We start from the raw sequence: 14,596 nt of genomic DNA on the forward strand, positions 1-14,596 counted from the left end.
GTAAATGTCCCCGCTGCAGGACTAATAAGTATTATCTTATCTTATCTGTAACAGAAATGCTGGGTGAGAGGATACACGTTTGAGAATAGTTCTAGCATGTCATGTTGACATTTTATAAAAAGTACTCCTCCTATTTAGCATTGCTCCTTTATGATGCTGACTCACAATGGAGTCTAGATAAGAAAATTGATGCAGAAGAACCAGATATCGTTTTTTATTCCATGCAATCTTCTTCCTTTTTACCACCTGGTGCCTAAATCACCCACAATGCAACCCGTCCGCCGTCGGTTAGATTCTGGCATCTTACGTTATATTAGCAGTTGATGCAACCGTAAGAGAGGTTTGGTAAGCACACTGCTTTCTAACTGTCTTCATCAGTGAGCCGCCAGGCTAGCTCTCTCCCACTGCTTCCAGTCTTCATGCTAAGCTACGCTAACCTTACTCCAGCTCTGTACGTTGATACATGGACAGTAGATTCATCTCCATCTTTTCCGCTAAATCTCACAAAAACCTTAGTTTAATTGAAATTAAATAACAAAAAACAAGATTCTCCACATAACAGTTTTATTAAATAAAAAGCCCAGACAATATAACATAAGTCACATAAATAAGTTGGGGTAAGATAAGTTATATAAACAGACTCTACATTACATATGTACATAATCCTATAGATACACCTTTGAGCTGATTAAAGTGTTCCATGTCTGTGTATAGTGCCTCTCATTTAGTTTGTTCAAACAAACATTCATACTATATATATATATATATATATATATATATATATATATATATATATATATATATATATATATATATATATATATATACACACACACACACACAAATCCATTGTATTAACATCATAATATAAACTGTAAAATACGTTCTTAAGGCATCTACAATATGTACAATTTATGCCAGGTTGAAAAATCCACATTGACCAAGTCCAGAAAATCTGAATTAGGAACATACTTTCTGTACTTGTGTAAATGCAGCTTTTGATCTGTTTCAAATTTCCCAAAACTCCCCATTGACCTCATTTTACTGGAGTTCCTGCGTGGATTTGGAGGCAAAACACAGATGATTTGAGACCGTAGGGAAACCCCACAATTTGATTCTACGCTGCTTTTGGGAAACATACCCCTCGTCAGCTGTTTCATTTCTATACATAGCTGGTGAACTTGGTTGGCAGATTGTCCACAGGATAGACAGTGGGTCCTGTTTTCATGGTGGGGGGCCCATTTAAAAGAGTCCAGTGACAATTTGTGACCACCTCCACCAGGAAGATCTTCAGCAGGACCTTTGCAAACTCTTTCCCCACACACATCCTGGAGCCCCCTCCGAACGGGATGTACTGGAACCTGGAGGAGTCGCCCAAGGGCTTGGTCATGAAGCGCTCCGGCTGGAAGTCTTCCTTGTTGGGGAAGATCTCTGCCACATCATGGGTGTCACAGATGCTGTAAATGACGTTCCAGCCTTTGGGAATTTGGTAACCCTGAATTGGTGAAGGGAAATGATGAGTAAGCAGGTTCAGCTTTTCAGTTGGGTCTCAATCTGCCATTCACGTTCACTTTGGTAACTTACATTGAGTTCAAAGGTCTTGAGGGCCACTCTGAAGCCTCCAGGAACAGGAGGGTTGATCCTCAGAGTCTCTTTAATGACGCAGCCCGTGTATTTCAACTGCTCCAAGGCCTCAATGTTCAGATTGTGGAGTTCCATCCCCTGCTCCTCCTAAAAGACAGAAAGAGACATATTGCATGTGAGGAGAAGCAGAGAACCAGTTCAACTCAAAGAATCTTCAGACCTGGCTCCTGATCAAGGTTTAACATGCCTCGCACTAATGAGTGAGAAAGCTTCACTGTGGATTACCATCTCTATGGCAAGCATAGGGTATCCTCGCCCTACGGTTTCATTCTCATAAAGGAATTATATTACAGTAGAGCTGTATGGGCAGGAGAATTTACATCAAGATGCTCAAGCACGATCATAAGCCACTCACTAGCTTTCTCCCCCGGAGGTTTACACAACGTCTCATGGTTTTCACCAGCAGCTACAGTTTGTTCAGTTCGACAACGAAGCAAACTTCATTTGCTGATGAAGATCATGAGATGGGGTTGAAAGCTCATGGAAAAAGGTAGGAGGTAGGTGACCTTTTATAGGTCAATTTCTATTTACAAGGTCAAGAATGTTGTTTCCTGCTCACGCCTAAGCGTCCTCTACTTGATATTCAGAGCATCGCTAAGAGCCACCGCCATGTTGAGAGCCGTAAGGAACAATGGATATGCTCTGAATTTCGCATTAGGCACCTTTAATCAATGTTGCTTTCCATGATATTATCAATGAATGAGATGAAAAGTTACATCGGATAGTCTGTTATATTGACTGTTCATTGCAGCAGCCACTATTGAAAAAGACATTGGAACAATTAGCACAGTGTAATTACCTTTTCTATCAGTTCCTGCCTCAGTCTATCCACAACTTCAGGGTTCAGGCCCAGGAACATGACCAGGGAGGTTGCTGTGCTGGCTGTGGTCTCATGGCCCCCAAACAACAGCTCTGTAGCGGACTCCTTAATGGCCTGGGAGCAGACATTTAGACATAGAATTAGTTCAGGCCCCAAGTAGAACAATGGTTTAAAGAAGGGTGGAGGATGCTTCCGTTAGTTTTTTCCACAGGTGTAGTATGACAACGTAAACTACCTGCATGCTGAACGGTTCCCCGTTCTTCCTGCTGCTGTCGATGAGCTGCTGCAGAGCGTCTCTGTGTTTGGACTCCTTGTCCGACTCCTGCAGCTTCTTCTTGATGTTCTCCTCTATCTTGGAGTGGATGAAGTTCCTCGCCTTCAGGCCCTAGAGGAAGGGAAGGCAGGAGGAGGCAAGGGATGGATGAAGGAGAGGTGGAAATAAGGGAGGGAAGGATGAATTTAGCCCGACGCTTGCTGGATACTGATTTACTTGCTCAAATTAATTATACACAGGGAATATCACGTGTCAGCATGCTAATAAACATGGTTGGCTATGATTTGTAAAATCCCTGGTGTGGTTCTTTAAATTAAATTAATTACTACATTAAACTACCCATAACCATAACTAATAGTTGAACATCTATTCTCATAGTTCATTCAGAAATGTGATCCACAATTTAAAAGACTAAAAAAAAGAGGGGTCGCTGTATGTGGAGTGCCTCTTACCCTGTACAGTCCGCTGAAGGGCACGTCGATGGGCAGAGAGAACAGATTCTTGATCATTTCCTCGAACGCCTCCACCAGCTGCTGCTCGTCGGTCTTGATCTGCTCCGGCTCGAAGCCCAGCAGGATCCTCATGGCGATGCGGAACATCAGCCGCTTCATCTCCGGGTAGACCAGAACGCAGTCCTTGGCCACCCACTCCTTCACCGCGGCCCGCACCTCCTCCCGGATGACGGGGATGTAGAGCTCCAGGGCCTCGGTGGAGAAGGCCCGCATGATGGCCTGGAGATGGGCAGGAGCGTTAGTCAAATAATAGGAGGGGCTTCTGCTTCCACAAATCCCACTGATATGGCGACGGTAGAACGTATTATGTTGCTTCAGTGCACTGCTAACAACTCCTGCAAGTTGATTTCTCTTGGAGCAGTGAAACGTTCAAACCATTTCAAGTGCAAATCTACCTATTTAAAGTATTCTTTTTGTTTTTGTTTAAATCAGGTGAGATTTTTTTTGATTTCAGTGTAGTTTATTATTATATAGTTAATTACTTTATAGAAAATAATTTTGAGAAAATTGCACTAGATTTGTTCAGTAATGAATCATCAGACACAGTATTAATAAGATTATATTAAAACATGTTAGTCGCTGTGCTCCTTGATATTAATTGCGCAAGAGGAAGACAATCATTCAGTAGATGTTCTCCTCAATATACTGATGAATATGCCATCAAACATAAATGCAAGGAGCCAATAATACCGCTGGTTCGATCCACCGGGATACTGACGAGGGGTTCCGATGAAAGCTGAACTCACCTTCTTCTTGGTCTTGTGTTGGGCTCCGTGAACGTTGGACAGCGTGTCGGAGCCCAAGATGGTGCGCACGGACGCGGGCCACTGCACGGCCACGAGCCGGTGCTCCCCGAGCAGGATCTGCCGGACGTTATCCGCTCCGGTGACGCGCACCGTGGGGTTGCCGAAGAGGTGCGTTCGGTAGATGTAACCGTACTTCTGCCGCTTCATGCGCAGGAACTTCCTCCTCTGCAGAGGTGGAGCAACACATGAGCAAACAGAACACTGACCCACATGCACATACATCAATTATATAGTTTAAAAAAAATGAAATAAATGTTTAAAAAATCACCAAATAAATCATAACATATGGTGTACGTAAATATCACATTCACTCAATTTAAAGACGACATTTAACGCGATTGGTGCCATCAATGCTGTTTGTTTACCAATATGAATCAGAACAGATCAAAATAAATAAAAAATGAAAAAAAGTTAAACACAAGTTGGTCACATTTCCTCAGTGTCCCGGAGCATCCTCACCCACGTGTGGGATCGACAGGCACCGTGTCCCCGCGTTTACCTGGAGGATGAGCTGCAGCGTCTCTCCAATGAAGGGTAAGCCCATGGAGCCGGGGGGCAGCGGTTTCGGGCAGCTCGGGTCCCGGCCTCGGACCATGTAAACCTCCCACAGCTTCAGCGCCACCAGGAACAGCAGCACGGGCAGCACGAGGGTGCACAGGAAGGTGGCCAGCAGCGTGTTCAGGGCCATGTCGCAGCTCGGCTTTCGGCGGCGCCTTTTTCTCTTTTGGTTGTTGTTTTTGGGGGACTGGAGAGTTCGCGGTGCGGTTCTGCTGAAAGGCTTCCGTCGGCCACGGTGACTCCGGGCTGCTCGCCCGGCGCTTTTATAGGCTGCCGTTACCTTCTCCTCCCTCAGATAAATTAGTTCACTCAAAGTTCATCTTTAATTGTGGGCTTGTCGCTCGGCCCCGCCTCCGGCCCGCCACTGGCTCGGCTCGCCCTCGCCATTTGTTCCACGGGGGCCGCATCCTTAATCCCTACCTCCTGTTGCACGCGGACAATCCGCGGCGGATTTCAACTGAGGGAGGGAAAAAGAAAAAAGGTGACGATTCCCTTCCGAGACAATGGGAGCGCGTCCCGAGACGCCTTTGTTGGCAACGCGGCGGCTAGTTTGCACACTCATTACCTTGGCTTAAGCCCCGCTTGTGGGATCAGTAATGATGCCTGCAGGGCGGCCTGCATTCAGCAGCAGAGCGGCTCTTAAGCAGCACTTCTTCTTTTTTCGTTTTTGGGGAAAGAAGAATGTCTTAATCCTTCTCCCCGTGAGTCTCACTGCCGCCATTCAACGCCAACTTTGTTTTATTTAGTTTGGTTCACTTTACGCGCGCACATACACACACACTTTCACTTTGAATGACTTGATGAGGGTGCACGCGGACTTCCCCGCTTGGCAGTCTTTATTCAGACCGCCCGGTTGCCTTCACGGTGTATCTATAAAGCGAGAGGGTATCTCACTGAGAGGAGACGCGCCCGCCGCGTCACTCTTCTGCTATCAGTCCGCTTTCGGGTTGAACCCTCTCCCTACTCTGGTGTGTGTTGTTATAAAAATGATATCTCTCAGTGGGTTCAAATTTGGGTCAGTAGAGACGGACGGCGGCACGCGGGCGCACGCACGCGCAAGGCAAGGTTATCCCCGGGCTACGCCGCATGAAAAGTGAACAGAGAGAGAGAGAAGCCACCACATCCTCACTCTGCATTTGGCCTCTTGTTTGTTTGTTTTACGACCTGCCATAACAACAGGACATGCGTTTTGTGTGTGTGTGTGTGTGTGTGTGTGTGTGTGTGTGTGTGTGTGTGTGTGTGTGTGTGTGTGTGTGTGTGTGTGTGTGTGAGGGCCGATAAGTCTGGCAGAATGACATGTTTTTTTTACAACGCTACATTACATGGATGTGTCTGGTCTTTGCAGTTTCGTTTTTTTCCCGCCCTGAGGTTCACCCCGCCAGGAAGGGACTGTAACTATCACCATTACAGTCCCACACAAAAGCCTGGACATATGATCTGATCTCCCGTATTATGGCTCGGATGTAAAATTCCAAGACGTTTCCCTTGACTCTGCTTAGTACAAGCAGGGCTGCAGACACTGGGGTCATGTTCTCTGGGGGCAGGGCCGGAGTGGGGCCACTTTTCAGCCCGGGAATTTCAGGCTCAAGACCAGCCCACTTTTTCCATAGTAGTGGAAATTGGATAAATGAAGCAACAGTTCAGCTCTTACTATCCTGTAGTTTTTTTTTATTAATACCATGGTGCAACAAATAATGTAAAGGTTAAATACAACAATAATAATCCACTTAAGATGAGAAGTTAACAAAAAAGATTCAACTATTCCACAAGGATAGGTTGATAAATTAACAAAAGCAGAAATAAATAAATAAAACATTTGAAACGTATCCCACTCTTCAACAAAGAGGCATATTGAACTAATGTTTACAGTTCAACTCGCAGTACAGTATACACTTACATTGTGAATAGCACCAACAGCATCTACTCATCGTAACCGCCTAAGAAGTGCACTGGGTTCAGCCACTGTATCTATAACTGTGCTTATAACGTTGCTTATAGACATGCTTATAGACATGAGGATTTCCTTCTCTGTGCACATTAACATGAATTAGGCAGTAGGCCAGATTTGTTGGAGTGAGACCTCATGGGGGCTGTCATTGTCATGGTCATTATCATTTTTCTGCATGAGTATTATATAGTGGTGATTTACTCCTTTACTACACCCACTTCTGAGCAAATAATGCATATTGGTTCATCAAGTACTGTCATATACTGCTCTTTCTTACAATATATAACTTTAATTCATATTGTTTCCCCTGTTATCCTCTCTACCTGTCCCTGTAGTCATGGCCTCCTCATTGCAAATGTCGGGCTCATCATTTTCAGTCTCATCTGCTGCTCCGAAGCTACAAAGAAACATTAAGAGTCATATTACTGCATACTTCAATATCAATATTATATATCAATATTTGCATAATATTTGCAAAGTCTATGGATCGCCATATTTTGGGTGATATAAAAAGGCTAATATTTTAATTCAATGTAATATTTTGCTTGGGAATAGGTTGACAACGCTATAACGATATTAATCAAGGCTACAACGTTAGCCGAATAGTTACGTTGCTAATCATTAGGCCTTTGTCTCTCTTTACCACTTGTGTTTGTCCTCTTGAAAATAAATGGGTAAGCTTGGCACATTTGGCAGCATCCTCCTCCAATGCCTTTCTTTTTTTCAACCTGGCTTTTTCAGCCCCTCCTGCCCTCTTCCTCCCGTCCATCCTCCCTGACGCGTATCGTTGCGGTCGTGCCGGCCCAGTTATCGGTAGCCTATCTGAGAAAACTTTTTGGAAAAGACGGGCTACGGACCGAACCAACTCTATTTGGGAGGTGTGAACTTCCTCGCATGGTACAACCCATGCAGAGGCTGCGGTGTCAGAATGTGGAATGTGTGTAGCCCACTTTAAGAGAAGTTGGACTAACGTGACAAATGTCAACAAATACAATTCTCGACCGGCTCAGAAGTGAAGCGGCCCACCGGGAACTCTCCCGATTCTCCCGATTACCCACCCCGGCACCCCAGGCATTACAAGTGGTTCTCAAACTTGTTCTGTCACGCCCCACTTTGGAGGAAGAAAACTGTTCATGCCCCACCGCCCCAACAAAATTGTAACAGAATGTAATGCTGAATTTTTATTGAAATAATTTGTTGTGATCTGTGCTTTTTCAAATAATAGAATAAAGAAAATCTCGATCACTTTCAACTAAACCAGATTGCTCCATCAGACAAAAACTAATAAAATGTGGAATCACTTTGTTTGAACAATGCAAATAAATTAACCTGTTTTGCATTGAATATCTTTTCAAGATAATAACACCACTCTCAATTCATGCTTAAGGTTGAGCTTAGATCTGTATTCTGTTTCAAGAGGCAGCAGCAGAGATCTCCGTGAGATTGGCAAAACACATAGAATCTTGGCCTGTCGCGCAAGTGTAACCTGTTAACGGCCTAACGTAAACATTTACACGAAGTACAGGCATTTCGCCATGTATTAATTACTTAGTTTTATGTCCGTGTACTTTTTACGTTTGTAATATGTGAAGTTCTCAAAGGTCTTGAAATAAAGACATTCTGCATTCCCCCCCCCCACTAGAGGGGCGCACCCCACAGTTTGAGAACCATTCCCCGGTCCTGCATCCATCGGGTCAGAGCGTGTGGTCCTTTAGTGGAAGCAATCAAGTAATTCCAATAAATTAGCGCATGGGAGCTCTGGGACCCCAGGGCAGTTCCTAGCTTTTCCCATGTAGCTGAGTGATCCACTCTGGGTAGCAGTCATGTAGACCTTTATTTGACAAATAAAACAGTAACACTTTATTTTTATGGTTCTCTGACTTCCTGAGTTTCATGAAGGAACTTTGCTCCACAGCAATTGAACGCGACATTGGCCCCAACATGAAGGTGCAGATCCCTGTTTACCCTCTGCGTTCGAGCGACAGTGGCTGATACATTTTCAGGGTGAATGGGTTTCCAGCTGGTGATGCCGGAGATGGCGAGTTTTTCTCATCACAATGTCAAAGTGTGAAACAGGATTCTGCTGTTCAGGTGTGATAAAGCATGAGGGTGGGGGGTAGGGAGGGGGATCGAGTGGGCGGGCGAACGGAGGTTCAAGTGTGGAGAATGATTCCTGAGTCTACACCTCAAGCATGCTGCTCCATAAGCTCACCGGATAACTGTTAAAATAAAATAAAATAATACATTTTTTAAAGTAACAGGCTTTTGCCAACATTAGCCTAACGAGGAATATCGTGACGGATAGGATTTCCGATCTTTCAGCAGATTTGGATAGCCAAAAGAAGCTTAAAGTAAAGTCATTTGTAGCATTTTCAGTTGCAATCGTAGTGTGGATGAGATTGTGGCGGTCACAGAGGAGTTCCTTGAGTTGGTACCTTTGACAGACACCACTACAGCGAATTACATTGTTAGCGCTCTCGTTGAAGTGCTGGACCGGGTCGGAGTGGACTGGACCCGTGCTGTCAGTGGGCTACAGAAGGTGCACCATCAATAATCGGGAGAAAAACAGGTGTTGTGACAAAATTCACAGAGAAAGTACAATCTGCAAATGAAGGAAAACATTTTTGGACATTTCACTGTATTTTTCACCGCAAGGCATTGCGTTGCAAGTCGTTAAAAATGGCTCACGTCATGAAAGTGGCGTCACAAACGCGTCACAAAGCGAGGGAATCTGCAGAGGAGAGCCCAGGCAGATAAACAGTGGGCTGATGTCTGAATCTTTGGTCTTTATGTTTCTAGTTTATTGTAGAAAGACCTTAAAATAGGGTTTATCATCCAAAAGCCTTCACCAATGTTTTAAACATAATGAAATATTGTCGTTATGTATGCATTATTATGCTATGACTTTACTGGTCTGGCCCACTTGAGATAAAAATGGGCAGTATGTGGCCCCTTAACAAAAATGAGTTTGACACCCCTGCTCTAATGTACGTGTCCTGCGTCCGTGTCAGGTCAAAAGCCACACCTATAGTCTCAAAATATCATTTTCATGCTCCCCAGATGATGAACCTTTTCATTCTATGAACTTTCCTCTAACTCCTAACAGCAGGACACATCTCCACCTTCACACACATTTTATAAATAATCTAACAGACAGTTTGTAATTAGTTTACTGATCATGTTCACGCTCCCCAGAGGAAAATCCCATTTGATGTTAATGACCCCATTAGATTTCTTGTCCCATGGCACCATCACCAGTACAAACTTCTACGGAGGGCTACCATGACAGATTTGTTTTTCGTCTTTTGCACCATGCCCTCTACGTATTTCTGTAAATAGGGTGTATGAAAAGTCTAAAGTGTTATATTTCCTTATATTCTCAATTTTAGTTGTGTAACTGATGTATTCAGTGTTATTTGTAGTCTTGTCTGATGCTCTTTTATTGCCTTCTGTCAGATGTGGGGCTCCATTCAGTACACGAGGTTAAGAGGAAGTACACCAGTGGTTGAAAAAGTGTTAAACCTTTACTCAAGAAGAAATATCAGAACGTTTAAAAGTAGCAGCATCCTGGTGGAGTACTTCAAATACTATTGGGAAACCCTATAGTTTACAGCAATGTACGTTGTAGTTTAATATTAATCTCTATAGACAGTAGTACAGCTGATAATACTTAATACATAGTATGAAGTGGAGTAACAGTACCGATAGAATGTATAAAAACAAAAGCTCACCTGTCAGTAACTATAAAGTACACGAGTAGCAGATGAAAGCTTAGCAGCGTGTCTGTTCTAGAACTACAGCTGATGAATCCACCATGACATCTGTTATTGTGCTTACTGTTATCATAACACACACACACACACACACACACCACACACACACACACACACACACACCACACACACACACACACACACACACACACACACACAGCACAAGTGCAGAGGCGCACATGTTTGTATCTCCTCCCCCAGCTCACACACTGGCTGACCTGCTTGTAACCCTGACATCCCAGTGAACTCTCACACTCAACCAAGTTCACTGTTCATCAAACAGAGAGGGAGAGGGAGGGAGAAAACAGAGATAAAGAGAGGAAGATATGAGAGAGAAAACAACAGAGAGAGAGAGAAGAAAGAGAGAGGGAGGGAGAAGAGAGACGGCGAGAGAGGGAGAGAAAGGGGGGGGAGAGAGAAACAGACTTTGACTTTTGACCTCCTTTATTAAAACATGTGTACCAAGCACTAGTTACAGCAGTGACAGTTGTGGTGAGGGGGGGGGGGGGGGGGGGGGGGTGTTTCTAAAGAGGTGGCAGTACTGTTGCTTTACATTACGGCTACAGACACAAATGTGATGTGCCAACAAAAACCCCACGTAAGAAGAAGCTGTGCATCAGCTGTGTATCAAAGCAGATTGCTGTTCGGCGCCAATGTCGTCCGTTGCGGCCTCCATTGTTGTTACTCCTCTGGTCCGGCATACAGCCTAATCTTATTAGTGTTGGTCTCGGCCACGGCGCTCATTGGCTCCAAGAGTCTTCATTGAGAAACCGCTACTTCCTGTAACATTTCCAGACAAATCAGCCGACTCGAACTCAGTGGAATTGGGCGGGTTCAAAGGTCTGTACCTGGGCGGAGGCTCTGAGCATTCCAGTGCTGCATATAAAACCTTCTCCTTCACACACACAGGAGAGGCCAAGGCCCGCCACTTTCCTTCCTCGTCCTGCCAGCCTACCCCACTGGTGACGTTTGCATGGCCTCCGCCCTCTTAGGCCCTCCAGAGGACTCAGAGATCACACCAGCTGCCACGGTGCCTTCCAGTGCCATCCGTCTGCTGGTCTCAGGTGGCCCAGTGTCACGATGGCAGCACTGCAGGGTCCCCGAGTCGATGTTGCCAAGTCGGCAATCAATGTGTGACACGGTCCCCCCTGATATTGCTGTCATTGTTCTTTGTTGATGAAGAATTACGTGGCCAGGTGCCAGCTGAGCAGGTCTGCGTTTACACCGGCTTACGACACACTTCATGTAACTGCACTTCCTGACTTCTGGGATCCGTAGTTTGAGGCACAAACCCGAGGTGTATTCCTAGCTAGGGTTGGGAACCGAAAACCGGTGCCACTATGGCACTATGGTGCCTATACGACCGGTACCTACCGGACCGAAAAGCAACGCAGATTTCAGTGCTTCCTTTCGGTGCCTGAGCCGATTGAAATACTTTTTTTACACTACTCTGATGAGTCCGTCCTGGCAGCAGGTTGTATAGCTACAGTAGCTAGCTACCCATCAACCTTTTAACAGAGAAAAGTCCGAAAGGTAAACGGTCAAAAGTTTGGCTGTATTGCAGCAAATGCAACAAAACAACTGAGTGTAAAGAAGAAGAGCCGAACTCCGAGAGAGAAATGCTCCGTTTTCTCCACCAAACCTCGATGAGGAAACGTCTGTTTCGCTGATGGAAGTCAATGTCAGAGCAGAGAAACCGCAGCTGACCGGCAAGAACAACCGGCTGAGAAACGCTCCAAGCCGTGACACAAAGTGAGATTATTAGGAGACGTGTTTGTTCCTCGGTTCAGTTGGTGTTTGCCGAATTCAAGAGCAGCTCCGTCTGGTTCTCCCAGTTGATATTAATGATGACGTATAGTCCAGTAAAGCAGCAGAGTTTGTAGAATCCAACAGTTTCTGAGTGGAGTTCTGTTGCACACGTTCCTTATCAGGCCACCTGATGCTTTTTGTCTGTTTTTTAAAATATATTGTTTATAGTTTGAAGTTAAAAAGTTTGAAGCTGTAGTTTGAAGTCAAGGGTTTTCTATTTATAATATACTTTAAAAAGTGAATATATTGTTAAATTTTAAGAAAAATAAATTGCCTTGGCAATATAAAAGTATCGGTTCAGGCACCGTTATCGTTTTAAAAGTATCGTTTTAGCATCGGTATCGGGAAGAAGAAAAAAAAAACGATACCATCCCTATTCCCAGCGGGAGGTCAGAGGGAGTGTCAGGCTCCTGGTTCAGTGAGGGGTCACTCGCTGTTTGTCCACTGACGTCATTTTCTGTCTCCCACTAGGAACGCATGGGAGAGAGAGAGAGAGAGAGAAAAAGTCTTTCCAACAACACATTAGAGTGCTAAATGGTTCAACCAAGCCTCCAGCATGTGTTTGAATTAGTTTCAATGAAGCATTCTAAAAGATAGAATGAGCTCGCCTCTAGACCTCGATCCGTTCATCATTACTTATGTGTCATTTTACCAACAGTTGGTGGATTTAAATAAGACATTCGGTACACATTCATCCCAGTGGGAGAGGCCAGATGGTACCTGCACAAGCATAAGTTAAATGGGGAGAATTCTGAATTAATCTCTGTGAATAATCAAACCCTTTATTGAGATATAAATTGGCACATCTGTGTTGACCTCTCGTTCTAAATCCCAACGTCATTTTATAGATGCAAGGAAGGAAGACACCTCAATGGCTTTGAGAAGATAAAACAGACTGAGATATGTTGCTCTGATCCTGGTACATGTGTCGTCAGACAATGTGAAGGTGTTCCCGGGTCTCCTCCCCTGTCTGCCGCTGTATTGTTGAAGTGAATGTGAAAGCTGTTTACTGCCTTGTTAAAGTGTTTGATCCCTGCTCTAAAATACTTGTCACTCCTGCTGACTTGCAGGAATCACAATCTGCTCAGTTACTCAACCATTTCTAGGGTTTACAAAGAATGGTGTGAAAAGGGAAAAACATCCAGTATGCGGCAGTCCTGTGGGCGAAAATGCCTTGTTGATGCTAGAGGTCAGAGGAGAATGGGCCGACTGATTCAAGCTGATAGAAGAGCAACTTTGACTGAAATAACCACTCGTTACAACCGAGGTATGCAGCAAAGCATTAGTGAAGCCACAACACGCACAACCTTGAGGCGGATGGGCTACAACAGCAGAAGATCCCACCGGGTACCACTCATCCCCACTACAAATAGGAAAAAGAGCCTACAATTTGCAAGAGCTCACCAAAATTGGACAGTTGAAGACTGGAAAAATGTTGCCTGGTCTGATGAGTCTCGATTTCTGTTGAGACATGCAGATGGTAGAGTCAGAATTTGGCGTAAACAGAATAAGAACATGGATCCATCATGCCTTGTTACCACTGTGCAGGCTGGTGGTGGTAGTGTAATGGTGTGGGGGATGTTTTCTTGGCACACTTTAGGCCCCTTAGTGCCAATTGGACATCGTTTAAATGCCACGGCCTACCTGAGCATTGTTTCTGACCATGTCCATCCCTTTATGGCCACCATGTACCCATCCTCTGATGGCTACTTCCAGCAGGATAATGCACCATGTCACAAAGCTCCAATCATTTCTAATTGGTTTCTTGAACATGAAAATGAGTTCACTGTACTAAAATGGCCCCACAGTCACCAGATCTCAACCCAATAGAGCATCTTTGGGATGTGGTGGAACGGGAGCTTCGTGCCCTGGATGTGCATCCCACAAATCTCCATCAACTGCAAGATGCTATCCTATCAATATGGGCCAACATTTCTAAAGAATGCTTTCAGCACCTTGTTGAATCAATGCCACGTAGAATTAAGGCAGTTCTGAAGGCGAAAGGGGGTCAAACACAGTATTAGTATGGTGTTCCTAATAATCCTTTAGGTGAGTGTATACTCTTACATTTAGGACCAAAGATTGCAGCATTGTGGATTAAGCATTGTGAGAGTTGGGGGGGAGGGGGTGTTTAGTGACTTTGAGGATGAAGAGAGATGGAGACACAAGAAGGGCCACAATGTTTGAGAAGAACAGTGGCAGAATGTAACAAGACAGGAGACCTGAGAGTGTAGTAGCAGTAACCCTCTGGGGAAAACAAACACATTTATGTGTGTGTGCAGGGTGGCTGCTGTCCAGTGAAAATAGAACTCTCCAAATGTCTCTCGCCTCATTACATCTGCGGCGACAGGGATCCTCGCATTTAGGCGCTGACCCGGGCCAAAGTTCACTTGGTTAGCATGTGTGGTGGGACACAGCGAGGCTCTGAGGGCGAGATACAAGATGACAAGAA

General features: G+C 44.8%; 1 protein-coding gene across 1 annotated transcript; it reads right to left on the reverse strand.

Moving 5' to 3' along the window:
* Positions 1-1,162: 1,162 nt before the first annotated feature.
* cyp26a1 (cytochrome P450, family 26, subfamily A, polypeptide 1) lies at positions 1,163-4,744 on the reverse strand (the record flags this gene model as incomplete). The annotated part of the gene is made up of 7 exons (XM_079235161.1): positions 1,163-1,495; positions 1,585-1,731; positions 2,444-2,578; positions 2,700-2,849; positions 3,191-3,469; positions 3,997-4,221; positions 4,556-4,744. The coding sequence occupies 7 exons, from the start codon at positions 4,742-4,744 to the stop codon at positions 1,163-1,165; spliced, it is 1,458 nt and encodes a 485-aa protein (XP_079091287.1).
* Positions 4,745-14,596: the final 9,852 nt, after the last annotated feature.

This window comes from Taurulus bubalis (genome assembly GCF_910589615.1).
Source record: "Taurulus bubalis genome assembly, chromosome: 2".
Classification (NCBI taxonomy): Eukaryota; Metazoa; Chordata; class Actinopteri; order Perciformes; family Cottidae; genus Taurulus; species Taurulus bubalis.